The sequence below is a fragment of the Notolabrus celidotus genome, chromosome 3 (assembly GCF_009762535.1).
Source record: "Notolabrus celidotus isolate fNotCel1 chromosome 3, fNotCel1.pri, whole genome shotgun sequence".
Classification (NCBI taxonomy): Eukaryota; Metazoa; Chordata; class Actinopteri; order Labriformes; family Labridae; genus Notolabrus; species Notolabrus celidotus.
Window position 1 is genome coordinate 900,072 of NC_048274.1, and position 14,377 is coordinate 914,448.

The window sequence follows — 14,377 nt, forward strand, 5'->3', positions numbered from 1 at the left end:
ATCATCGAGAACGGGTACGTGAGATTAAACTCTCTACTGGAAACAGAGGACACAAGGAACTATTTTCTAGAACCGTTTTGGTTCCTGAGTTTTATGACTAGTTAAAATACTGTTTCTAGGCCCAGCTTTAAAACATCTTCTCCCAGTGTTTAACTTTATCATTCTTTAAACACCTACACTCCCAAACTCTTCAGGCTATCTCTAAGAAATGTTTAGTTTTTTAAAATCTTTCCTTTGTCATTATCTCTCACATTATTTCAAATACTTGTGCCGGTATGATAATGTCTGTTTTGAGCTACAGAATTACAACTGCAAGATTCACTATCATCAATATCCTTTTATTTTCTGTCTCTAGGTGCCCAGAGGACCAATCTGTTCAGATCCACAACTCCAGCCATCCCAGGGAGTTCAGGATGAGCCTTGAGGCCTTCAAGTTCATCGGTTTGTACGACCAGGTGAATTAAATGTGCTTAAAAATTGCGTGAATCACTTCAATGTCATCGTTTCTGGTTTTTAAAAGCCTGTAGGAACTTTCAGTTTGTGTGGATTTTGGCGCCCCCCTGTGGACAAAAGCAGTATGTCTTTTCACTTAGTGCTCTAAGCGATATAATACACTTCATTATACCCTTGGAGAAACTTGTCTTGGACTCAAGCGCTGAGCATGCACAACTGCCTCTATAACAGTACCAACAAAAAAACAGCATTAAAAAATCAATCTTTATTTATATAATCCCAACAAACTTCTCCTCAGACTCTTTCCAAACAGAGCCGGTCTAGACCGCCTCTATGTTCTATTATTAACAAAGACCCAACATCAAGACCTGATCAGATCCAGTCCCCTCTTCCAGACAGGACTCAGTCTGATCTCATCTTAATCCACCATGAGCAGAGCACTTTGCAGCATTTAGCAAGTTACAGTGGCAAGGACAACTTCCTTTAACAGGCAGAAACCTCCAGCAGGACCAGACTCATGTTAGACACACATCTGCTGAGACCGTGTTGGAGAGAGGGATAGAGGGAGATGAAGAGAGAGAGAGATGATAGTGGGGAGACGGATAGTAGTAGTTGTAGCAGCTGGAGTCTGGACCACGTCCACAGCAGCAGAGATCCAGAGGAACCTACGAGACAAGGGAGCTCAGGGACTCCAGAAAGGTCTAAGAAAAGAGAGAAGAGAGGGAGACCAGAAGAAAGAAAAAGAGGAGAAGAAATGGGGAAGGGAAGGACAAAGAGGGAAAGACAGAAAGAGAGAAGAGAGAGAAGTGAAGAAAGAAAGAATGACAGTAGCAAAGAAGGAATGAAAGAGAGAAAGAAAGAAAGAAAGAAAGAAAGAAAGAAAGAAAGAAAGAAAGAAAGAAAGAAAGAAAGAAAGTAATAAAAGAAAGAAGGACAGCAGGAAAGAAGGAATAAAAAGGAAAAAGGAATAATAGAAAGGAAGAAAGAAAGACTAATTGAAGAAAGAAAGTAAGAAGGAACAAAAAATAAAAAAAGAAAGAAGTAAAGAAAGAAAGATAGAAAGAAAGAAAGAAAGAAAGAACGAAAGAAAGAAAGATGAATGGAAGAAAGAAAGAAAGAAAGAAAGAAAGAAAGAAAGAAAGAAAGAAAGAAAGAAAGAAAGAAAGAAAAAAAAGAAAGAGAGAAAGAAAGAAAGAAAGAAAGAAAGAAAGGATGAATAACAGACCCCAAAAAAGGAATCTACAGCAGAGATCCAGAGGAAACTACGAGACAAGGGAGCTCAGGGACTCCAGAAAGGTCTATGGTTAGTAACTTTAATGGGACAGGAAGAGTTAAAGTGAGAGACAGGCAGAGAGAGGAGAGAGAGGGAAAGACAGGATCCCAGTGTGTCAATCTAAGCCTATAGCGGTCTAAGCCAAATGCAATCAGAGCCTAAAGCAGCATAAATAAGAGCTGGTTCAAGCCTGATCCAGCTTTAACTATAGGCTGGACTCTGACTGGTCGATGATTCCAAAGGAGAGGTGCATGATAACTGAAGGCTCTACCTCCCATACTATTTTTAGAGACTTTAGGTAAGACGAACAGGCCTGCATGTTGGGAGCGAAGGTGTCTGACCATTAAGAGCTTTGTAGGTCAGAAGAAGGATTTTAAATGATGTTGTAGATTTTCACTAACACAGGACAGATGTGGTCTCTGTTCCTAGTACTGGATTTAGTCTGTTTATCTGCTCACATAGTGACAGCATGTCCTCTTGTATTCAGGTGTACATCAGCTGCTCAGTCCTGATGTGCGAGGCAGGAGACCCCAGCACCAGGTGTGCACAGGGATGCATCCCCAAGTCTAGCCATGGCAGGCGAAAGAGAGCAGTCGTCACCCAGAGCTCGGCCCACATGGTTTCCCAGGGTCCTCTGCGTTTGAGGAGATCAGCAGAGCGTGCAGACAGCCCAGGTAAGGAAACATCAACTCCTTTCTCAACAGCACACCTGCCTTGTTTGAGACTGAGTCGGACTCTGATCAAACTCAATCTGTGTTTCTCTCCTCTGCAGCGATGAACCTGAACCTGAACCTGATTTTCATCGCTGGATGTCTTCTTGCAGCCGTTGGCATGATCAGTGGAGTGGTCCTTTATAAAGCCAGGACAACCAAGGTCAAATACCAGCCTCTGTCCACGTTTGAGAGTTAAGATGAGCAGAAGGTTATCACACTTTGGGTTTAGGTCTGTTAAGGGATACTGGGTGGTGTGTGTTTTATGAAGTCCACATTTAAATGAAGGAATTAATATTGACTTATAGATTTGTTTACATGTATAGAATCAAAAGGATGGGGGGGTTGTGAGAGATGTGCAAATGGACCCCTTTACTGTTTATTTAGGGATGCGTGTGCATTTTGGCAACAGAAGTTTAATGGAGAACGGTTGTTTGTCAAGCTACGAATATGAGTTAACGACCCCCAAATTGCAATTGTGTACACCAGAGAGTAAGCTGAGTAAAAGGGAAACGTTTAATACAACTCGACACTGACATGATCCTCCAGCACTGCAGCTGCTGGGCGATCATTCAGATGCTTGTTTTTTTAGTTTTTTTTTACTGTTTTGGGATATCACGTTATTTCACACGTGCTTCAGGCCATGTGGAATCATATGACTTAATGTAAATATCATGACACTGTTTAAAATGATGCAATGATGTTCCCATGTTACGAGTTCTAACACGACACAGAATAATCCAACAGAAAATCTATTATCACGTGATGCAATCAATCGTTAACATTGAAGGGTGCAATATGATACAAAACGATGCAGTAAAATCCAACATGATGTACCTCTCGGCTCGGCCTGAGGAGGGGCACTGTGAACACATTCACATTTCTGTTTTCACTCTTCTGGCTTTTCATTTTTATACACTTCAATAACGATGTTGAATCACGCTGAGACGATTGGAAGGTCTGCACCCAGCTGAAACATGACCTGTGTTTTGTATTTACCTGTACCATGCTGAGAACCGTATATTACTTTGTTACAATCACTTTATGGAAAAATAAAAGATTTCACATTTAGGAATGTTTTTGTTTCATCCTTTCTTACACCCTTTAAAGACACAAACTCCAATCATGAGATATTATTTCTAATACTTAAATGTAGGGGTGGTGATTTCAAGCCAAAGAGCTATTTAATAACCACTGACATCTCAATTCAACTTCATTTATATAACACCTTTCATACATACAAGCATGCAGCCCACAGAGCTTCACAAAACAACACAGACAGGAAACAGAAATGGTAAAATTATAAAAGTCATGATTAGAAATAAAATAAAAACAGTACAATTCATAAAATAAGTCAGAGTACAAAGTTTAAAATCACTTAAAGTTAGAAATACTAAATAAATAGATAATTCAATGTTGTTAAAGGTTCAGTGTGTACCAGTCAGGGTCCGGGAGGCAGACACCCTCTCCACTTTTAAGAGTAGACTTCAAACTTTCCTTTTTGATAAAGCTTATAGTTAGAGCTGGATCAGGCTTGGACCAGGTCTTAGTTACACTGCTATAGGCCTAGACTGCCGGGGGAACTGGCACACTGACACACTGGGATCCTAGCTCACCCCCTTCCCCCCAACCCCTTCATCACTTACTTTAACTCTTCCTGTCCCATTAAAGTTACTAACCATAGACCTTTCTGGAGTCCCTGAGCTCCCTTGTCTCGTAGACGTCCTCCTGCTGTGGACGATCTGGACTCCAGCTGATACGGACGATCTGGACTCCAGCGGCAACAGCTTCTACGACTCGTCTCATCACTATCACCTCTCTCTCTTACTCCCCTCTATCTGTCTTTCCAGACCCAACTCGGTCTCAGCAGATGTGTGTCTAACATGAGTCTGGTCCTGCTGGAGGTTTCTGCCTGTTAAAGGAAGTTTGTCCTCTCCACTGTAACTAGCTAAATACTGTGAGGTGTAATGCTCATGATGGATTAAGGTGGGGTCAGACTGAGTCTGATCCTGTCTTGGTGTTGGGTCTCTGTTCATAATTTGCAGTGTTGGGCAAAATACTTTAAAAAAGTAATTAGTCATAGTTACTAGTTACTTTCCCCAAAAAGTAATTGAATTAGTAACTGAATTACTCCTTCATGAATGTAATTAGTTACCTGGGAAAGTAATTATTGCGTTACTTTTTTTAAAAAACCTTCAAATATGTAAATTAATTTTGATTTCTGAGTGGGTTTCACGGGCCAGTTGCATAGAGTAGAACAGCATAGACGGGTACTTCATTTAACTTAATATTTATTGGACCTCAAACCACAACTGGTAGACCTACTGTAGGCCGTAATTCAAGTATTTTCTTCACTACTAAAAGTTTCAACAATAACACGCACTAGCAGCGCCGGCACCATCAACGGCGTTGTCTGTGTTTTTGGCTAGTAGCTTCGTAGTGGCGTGTGCCGTTGAGAGGTGCTTCATGAGATTGGAGTTACTCTGAACGGACGCGGACAAACACTTCGCTCGGGGACATAATGTGCACTTAACATGTATATTCTTGCCTTTTATATCGATGATGTTGAAGGAGTGCCTGTACTTCCATCCTGTGAATGCCAATTTTATCGGAACAGACCGCTCTGGACTCGTCATTATTGCATCTAGTTCTCTTGTGCGGCTGTTTGCGGCGGCGCGTTGAGGTTTAAACAACAACACCCACCTACCTGAACTCTGGCACTGATTGGCTTAACGTGAAATTGTACTCTACCTTTAGCCAATCATCATTACTTATGTGTCTGTCAGCCCTCCCCCTCACCAAAGAAAGACAGCCAACAAACATTTTATTTGCAGCTCCTGTCCTGTGCCTGGCTGAGCGAGCCAGGTCGGATGAGAGCTGTTAGATTTCAGTGCATAATAACGCGCCACATTTCTCTGTCGGTAACGGTAGCGGCGTTGTAACGTTTGAAATAGTAATTAATTAGATCACCCGTTATTCCCAACACTGATAATTTGACATAGAGTGGTCTAGACCTGCTCTGTTTGTAAAAGAGTCTTGAGATAATGTTTGATGTGATTTGGCGCGATACAAATAAAGATTGATTGATTGATTGATTGATTGATTGATTGATTAATTGATAAAGCTCTGTAATTTAGTAATCTATGTCTTATTCAATGCATTCAATAAAGATTTCTTTAAAAATGGAAATCATAAAGAGATGAACTTTTAGTGGATTATATAATTAGTACTTAAACACAACTGTTACATAATGTATAAAATATGTGATTTTATTCATTCAAAAACTCTATTTATCCACTCCTCCACTAATAAACTGGACAATCACTGTCTATTTATTTATTTACTCAATAGATTCACCCACTAACTCACTTAATACACCGTACATGAATGTTTATGTTTCCATTCAATAAATGTTAATCTCACTCATTTACCAATAATGGCATGCTTGGATAGATTCTTGCAAATGTCACGTTGTCACGATCTTTCCACACCCTTGTTCACCGTCTGCTGCACCCAGAAGATTTAAAGCCATTGTTGGATGGCACCATGCATGAAACAGCTTTTGGTTTCTCTTTGTATTAGTTGTTATTGGACCAGAAGCAACCCCACCTGCAGCGCGAGGTTCAGTGAACCAGTGTCAGAGTAGCTGTGGAATTTAAAAACAGCCCATCGTCTGGCTCTGCTGGATGTTTTGATGCTGCTGTTTCTATCGCGCCAACTCTTCACAAAGGTTCATGGCAGCTGCTTCTGGTTGTCAAAGATTCATCTTTTCATGTTAGATAAAGAATAATACTTGTATGTGCTTGCATGCAAAATTAAAATTCAGGGTTGTGAATTTGAGACCATCTTATAACAGCTGTTACCAGAAGTTTGACCTCTGTATTCACTCAAACTCCTGAGTAAGTATGTTGAGGTAAAGCTGGAGGGTGGATGTCGTGTGTCAGGGTGGTCTGAGAGGATCTACTGAAAGCCCAGCAGAGGGAGAGTCTGGGGGTTCATCTGCTCAGGCTGGTCTTGCCCCCCCAAAACAGTCATATTTGGATGGAGCTCAGTGGAATGGGATCGTGATGCAGATCTGTGAGATTGTTACAGATGTGGGGGTGACATGCTTGAAGTGGCCTGTGCTCCAGGATCTGGATGGTTCGGTCTGAAAGACTTCGTCTGGCTGCTGTGGATGCAGAATAGTTATCAGAAGTTAGAAGACCTGAGATGAGGACGACTTGGTGTCGATGAATATTAGTGTTCATTTCTTTAATGAAATTATGACCATAAATGTTCGTCAACGACTCATTTCTTCATGATGAAAATGAGACCATGAAGAGTTAAAGTTCTTCACTGATAATAAAAACTCTGATGAACATATGTTTAGATTTTGTTGAAGAGATGAAAACTTTAGTGTTGGACCGTGGGACATTCAGACTCCATGTTTCCCCCTGTGCTGTGCGTCTTTAAAGATGGCGTGATGACTTCCTGTGACAGGCTGAGTTCTTATCTGAGGGGCTCAGTGTTAGCTTGGTCTCTACCTGCAGCAGGTGTGCTTTATGAACCAGCTCTCCTCACCTCACCTTGTTGCCGTGGTTACCGTAAAAAGCTTGGCGTCTACAGCTTGATTTAATCCAGTTTGGTGAAACATCAGACACATTTAGTAAGTTTGGATCAACTCCTCGTCATCAAAGATGAAGATGCATTTCAGAGCGCCTGTGATGTGTCATGATCAGAAGCTGCAGCTCTGAGAGTCCATGCTTTATAGTGGATCAGAAGAGCCGGCTCCCAGTTAGTTCCTTTCCCTGCTCAGCCCCAGCTCTGCTCACAGCAGAACTTTGTTTTGATTGGTCAGCATGGCGGCCATGCGGCCAATCACATGTGAGGATATAGGATCCAGGTGATGGAGGGGAGGCTGTGTATCGTGGCTTCATCTGTTCCTTCTGAGAGGGTTAGGGTTAGGGTTCTTCTCAAAGACCGGGCAAATACTCACTGAGAGGAGAAACCGGATCAGACCATCCAAACTGAGGACATTAATAATGTTTGTTTGACTTTGGTTCTGGTTCGGCGCTTGAGTTTGGTTCTGGTTCGGTTCAGGTTCGGTTCTGATTCTGGTTCGGTTCTGATTCTGGTTCCGGTTCTGTTTGCTTGAGTTCAGAGCTGGTTCGGTTCTGGTTCGGTTCTGGTTCGGTTCTGGTTCGGATCCAGTTCTGTTAGCTTGAGTTTGGTTCTGGTTCGGTTCTGGTTCGGTTCTGGTTCGGTTCTGATTCGGTTCTGGTTCGGTTCTGGTTCGGTTCTGGTTCGGTTCCGGTTCTGTTTGCTTGAGTTCGGTTCTGGTTCGGTTCTGGTTCGGTTCTGGTTCGGATCCAGTTCTGTTGGCTTGAGCTTGGTTCTGGTTCGGTTCTGGTTCGGTTCTGGTTCGGTTCTGGTTCGGTTCTGATTCGGTTCTGGTTCGGTTCCGGTTCTGTTGGCTTGAGTTCGGTTCTGGTTGGGTTCCGGTTCTGTTTGCTTGAGTTCGGTTCTGGTTCGGTTCTGGTTCGGTTCTGGTTCGGTTCTGGTTCGGTTCTGGTTCGGTTTGCTTGAGTTTGGTTCTGGTTTGGTTCTGGTTTGGTTCTGGTTTGGTTCTGGTTCTGTTTGCTTGAGTTTGGTTCTGGTTCTAACCCTAATCCGAACCCTAACCCTAATCCTAACCCAAACCCTAATCCGAACCCTAATCCTAATCCAAACCCTAACCCTAACCCTAACCCAAACCCTAATCCGAACCCTAATCCTAACCCTAATCCTAATCCTAACCCTAACCCTAATCCAAACCCTAACCCTAATCCTAACCCTAACCCTAACCCTTATCCAAACCCTAATCCTAACCCTAATCCTAATCCTAACCCTAATCCAAACCCTAACCCTAATCCTAACCCTAACCCTAATCCTAACCCTAACCCTAATCCAAACCCTAACCCTAATCCTAACCCTAATCCTAACCCTAACCCTAATCCTAACCCTAACCCTAATCCAAACCCTAACCCTAATCCTAACCCTAATCCTAACCCTAACCCTAATCCAAACCCTAACCCTAATCCTAACCCTAATCCAAACCCTAACCCTAACCCTAATCCAAACCCTAACCCTAACCCTGACCCTAACCCTAACCCTAACCCTAACCCTAACCCTAATCCAAACCCTAACCCTAACCCTGACCCTAACCCTAACCCTAACCCTAACCCTAACCCTAATCCAAACCCTAACCCTAACCCTAAATAGCTGCCTAAATGAACACTGCTGTATATGGACCCAGAATCTCTCTGATACGGTCCTTCCTGTTCCATGAGAAAGGCACTGAACTCCAAATGGCGCCCATGTGATCCTGTGATCGACGTGTTCGTTGCACATTCAACACCAGAGTAAAGAAGAAGAGTTTCCCATGAGGTGGACTGATGAAGATTAGTTCCTCTTCAAAGGGAGGAATCTGAATCCGATGCCTGAACTACCTGAACTGTATTCATGCGAACACCAGTGGACTATCGTTTCTATCTTTGACAGGAAAAAAGACCTCTTATGATTTCCTGCAAATCAGCTCCAAACAATCTCATCTGCATCACATGCCGAGTGATAAGATCTTATAATTTTATAGTTTCAGATAAAGGAGCCCGGACAGGTTCATGTTACGGTTTGACTGACAGTGATAAGAGATTGTTGTCCTTCCACGTGTTTTAGTTCACACCACGATCAACAATACCTGCTGTTGACCTGTGATTCTCTTTACCCACACACTTTACCAACAGCAGTTTGGATAAACCTCGCTCTCTTCCTAGATTATTAACGTGTTCAATTGTTTCTTTTCACCTTATATATGCTTCCTCTAGGTAACATCATGAGGAAACACTCCATTCATTTTCATTGTTATGCTGATGACACTCAGCTCTATTTATCAGTGAAGCCAGAAGAAACCAATCAGTTATCTAAATTAGAAGCTTGTCTTAAAGACATAAAGACCTGGATGACCAGAAATTTCTTACTGCTAAACTCAGGAAACACTGAAGTGATTGTTATCGGCCCCAAACACCTCAGAGAGACTTTTTCTAATAATAGAAGTACCTTAGACGGCATTAGTCTGGCATCCAGCACCTCGGCTAGGAATCTAGGAGTCCTATTTGATCAAGATTTATCCTTCAACTCCCAAATTCAGCAAATCTCAAAGTCAGCCTATTTTCACTATGACACATCCTGTCTCAGAGCGACGCAGAAAAACTAGTCCGTGCATTTGTTCCCTCCAGGTTAGATTACTGTAACTCCCTCTTATCAGGCTGCCCCAATAAGTCTCTACAGACTCTTCAGCTAGTTCAAAACGCTGCAGCTCGAGTATTGACTAGAACTAGGAAGAGAGAGCACATCTCTCCAGTGTTAGCTTCTCTACACTGACTCCCAATAAAATGTAGAATAGAATTTAAAATCCTTCTTTTAACCTACAAAGCTCTTAAAAATCAGACACCCTCATATCTTAAAGAGCTCATAGTGACCTATTACCCCTCTAGAACTCTACACTCCCAACATGCAGGCCTGCTCATCGTACCTAAAGTCTCTAAGAGTAGTATGGGAGGTAGAGCCTTCAGTTATCAGGCCCCTCTCCTTTGGAATCATCTACCAGTCAGGGTCCGGGAGGCAGACACCCTCTCTACTTTTAAGAGTAGGCTTCAAACTTTCCTTTTTGATAAAGCTTATAGTTAGAGCTGGATCAGGCTTGGACCAGGTCTTAGTTATGCTGCTATAGGCCTAGACTGCCGGGGGAACTTGCGCACTGACACACTGGGATCCTAGCTCATCCCCTTCCCCCCAACCCCTTCATCACTTACTTTAACTCTTCCTGTCCCATTAAAGTTACTAACCATAGACCTTTCTGGAGTCCCTGAGCTCCCTTGTCTCGTAGATTCCTCTGAGCTGCCGTAGACGTCCTCCTGCTGCGGACGATCTGGACTTCTCTCTCTTACTCCCCTCTATCTGTCTTTCCAGACCCAACTCGGTCTCAGCAGATGTGTGTCTAACATGAGTCTGGTCCTGCTGGAGGTTTCTGCCTGTTAAAGGAAGTTTGTCCTCTCCACTGTAACTAGCTAAATACTGTGAGGTGTAATGCTCATGGTGGATTAAGGTGGGGTCAGACTGAGTCTGATCCTGTCTTGGTGTTGGGTCTCTGTTCATAATTTGACATAGAGTGGTCTAGACCTGCTCTGTTTGTAAAAGATTTTGAGATAACGTTTGTTGTGATTTGGCGCGATACAAATAAAGATTAGCAGGAGGACGTCTACGGCAGCTCAGAGGAATCTACGAGACAAGGGAGCTCAGGGACTCCAGAAAGGTCTATGGTTAGTAACTTTAATGGGTCAGGCAGAGTTAAAGTAAGTGATGAAGGGGTTGGGGGGAAGGGGGTGAGCTAGGATCCCAGTGTGTCAGTGTGCCAGTTCCCCCGGCAGTCTAGGCCTATAGCAGCATAACTAAGACCTGGTCCAAGCCTGATCCAGCTCTAACTATAAGCTTTATCAAAAAGGAAAGTTTGAAGCCTACTCTTAAAAGTAGAGAGGGTGTCTGCCTCCCGGACCCTGACTGGTAGATGATTTCAAAGGAGAGGGGCCTGATAACTGAAGGTTCTACCTCCCACACTACTTTTAGAGACTTTAGGTACAACTAGCAAGCCTGCATGTTGGGAGCATAGAGTTCTAGAGGGGTAATAGGTCACTATGAGGTCTTTAAGATACGAGGGTGTCTGATTTTTATGTCTCTCAGCTGGCCTGGGAGCGCCTCGGTATCCTCCCAGAGGAGCTGGTGGAAGAGGTCGGGGAGAGGAGTGTCTGGGCTTCCCTGCTGAGACTGCTGCCCCCGAGACCCAGACCCGGATAAGTGGAAGAAGATGGATGGATGGAGGTCTTGTGCTCCTTCAATTTAAACCCTGACCTCCCACAAGATGTTTTGGAAGCACTTGATAGTAAATGAATGAGATCTGAGATCAACAATTTGGTCTGATTTTGATTTTTCTTGCAGATTTCCTGTAAATTTACTTCCAGGTTTCTTCTTCACTTTGATCTCTCGTGAAATCACTTGAATTTCACGATCAGACGCCTCTTTCTTCACTTCCAGTTTGTCAAACGAGTTTTACAAGCTGGAGTGACCTTAACCCGGTGTCTTCATTCTTAGATGGAGATAAACATTTTTTACAGTAAATCTACTTCCTTGTACGCTGACGCCTCAGACTTACAGTAAACACTCAGAGCAGGAGTGTTACCCGAAACCCCCTCGTTGACGTTGATGAGAGGAACTTTACATTCTTGTTGATTTGCCTTCCTAGAGGTGAAGATGTATGATCTTGTTCTGTACGTTGCATAATTGTACTTTCTGCCAGCATCAGAATCAGAAGCATCAGAATCAGCTTTATTGGCCAGGTATGCTTGAACACACAAGGAATTTGACTTTGGTAAACTGTGCTCTCTTTGTACAAGGCATAAGAATAAGACCTACAAATAAAAATATAAATATAATAACAATAACATCAGTTATAAATACAAAAGAACAACTATATAGGCATGATTAATATGTACAGGCTATAATAATATCATAATAGTGCAGTGCTGAGTAGCAGAGGTGGTAAAAAATAGTAGTTAAATAATAATAGAAATAGAAATCTGGAATTCTGCTTGGAGAATTGTTGCATTGTATATTTACAGAGAGTATTGATCCAACAGGTATGACACTGTTATGGTTTAGTGTTCATCAGAGGGGGGGTGGGGGGGAACTGTTCTTATGGCAGGTTGTTTAGCGCCATAAAGATATCCTGCTGTCTTTGAATGGTCGCATGGGTCACTCATTTTGAATATTTGCTGTTGAAAATGTAAATAACGTCCGGTTCTTCAGCTGGCTCTGAGTCCTCTGGTCTGACACTGACCCCTCACAGCGGGTCCAGGTGTTAACATCACAACACAATCAGAAGATGTGTGTTTTGTAGATCATAAAGGGGCGTCAGTATCAGTTTAAAACTCCTCTTAACTTTACTTAACTTTAAAATAAATCCCTTTAAAGGTGACATATCCTGCAGAATGGACTCTTTAATGGTTCTCTCCCTGAAATCTGTGTCCCTGTCTACAAACCCCCTGAAAAGTCAAAGAATCCATTCTGCCCCTGTTCTGATTTCTCCACCTTTCTGTAAATGTGTGCTGAAACCAGCCGTTTCAGTTTTCAGTGTTTTTCATACGTCACAACGCCATCCGGTCTGTAACAGGAAGTCAGAGCTCGGAGCTTGTTCAGCCCATAGACTGTATAAAATACAACTCAACCCCTCCTCCGTTTTTCATTCCCTGCACACATGTGTGCTAACAAGGAGCTTAGGAGGGAGGCATGCTAGTTGTAGGCTGTCTTAATAAACACAAAGGTCGCTTTGACTCCCCACGTCTGCAGATTTGAAGATCTAGTGGATGATTTTTATTTATCATGGAAAAGTGCTAGCGCTAGTTAGCATAGCTACATAGCTACATGTTGGTAGCTGTGTACCAAGACACACGTCGACATGCTGACAAATAAAACAACAAGAAACACTAAATCTGTGACCAATGGTTCAGAAAGGTCCTGCTGCAGGCGCCTCTCCGTCAGGATCAGATTCTGGATCAGATTCAGAGGGTTGAAGTAACGCGGGTCTGTGAGCAGCCGTGTATATTCAGCCAACATGTAAACATTAGATCAACGTGCTGGAGAGCCGAGGAGGCCACACCCACTTCCTGAGGGGGCGTGGTCAGAGAGAAAACAGCCTGTTCTGAGGAGGGCTGAAGAAGAGGGTTTTTCAGGCAGACCAAAATCTGATTTCAAAGTGTTTTTTTGAGCATAAACTTTAAAGACATGTTTTGGGGACCTCTTAGACCAATATATGTTGATGAGAAAGAGCAGAATATGTCACCTTTAATGGATCAACTTTTGAAGAGACGAAGGAAAGGGACGGTTTAACTTCTACAAGAACCGGCATCGAAGGGAACTCGAGGAGATGTCGGTGGAGTTCTTCAGCCTTACATCATTACTTTTGAAGAATCAAGACTCAAGACAGATGTAGATCACATGTGAAAATGCTTAAATGTTAAACGAGCACTCTGTTGCCTGTTCTCTTTTTTTGGTCAAGGTCTTTTTATTGTTTTTTTGACAGTTATACACAAACAAACATATACAACAATGATGTCTCATTTTTGGAACAGTGGAACATCCCAAAGCTCCAACAGAGCCCCTCTCCCAATGAACCTCACTTAGTGAAGAAGAAAGAAAACAAAATAAATCATGAAAAGACTAAATTAAATAAATAATGAATAAATAAATGAAATTAACAAGAAACATATATGCATACACACACACACACACACACACACACACACACACACACACACACACACACACACACATATATATATATACACAGCTATTACCCAATTTCTGATGTATTTTATGGATAATCTACGGTGGCCCTGAGGGGAAACTGCAAAAAAACATTTTTTACTAATGCATAGAAAAAAAGTATTTCATCAAACACAAAAACTTTAAATATTCTACAAAAAAGGTCAAACTATTTAATTAATGATAAGAATTGAATAGACTTTCCAAACATTTCACTAAAGTTGAGAAAAGGTTTTTTTCACAAAAACAAAAATGTATGCAAAAACATTTCATGTGTTTTGAAGACGATTGGGGCCACTACAAAAAAATTAAAAAAATCAGACCTTTAATTTTCCCTCTTTTTTTAATTTCTCTTCATGAAGTTAGAAATAAAAAAAAACAACATGTTTTCAGTGGCTCTCATCGTCCTCCGTACATGAGGCGATTTCATGTTCTCTGAATATCTTATGTTGTTACATATTTAGAATTTTTCTTGCATGTATTTAATATTTTGAATTTTGCATTCGATTAAATATATTTGCAGGACATTAAAAGTTTTTTGTAATCATGA

General features: G+C 42.0%; 1 protein-coding gene across 1 annotated transcript; it reads left to right on the top strand.

Moving 5' to 3' along the window:
- Window positions 1-6: 6 nt before the first annotated feature.
- LOC117810081 (CUB and zona pellucida-like domain-containing protein 1) lies at window positions 7-3,507 on the top strand. Its single transcript, XM_034679663.1, has 4 exons — window positions 7-14; window positions 356-455; window positions 2,214-2,400; window positions 2,499-3,507. The coding sequence occupies exons 2-4, from the start codon at window positions 414-416 to the stop codon at window positions 2,633-2,635; spliced, it is 366 nt and encodes a 121-aa protein (XP_034535554.1). The 5' UTR covers window positions 7-14; window positions 356-413; the 3' UTR covers window positions 2,636-3,507.
- Window positions 3,508-14,377: the final 10,870 nt, after the last annotated feature.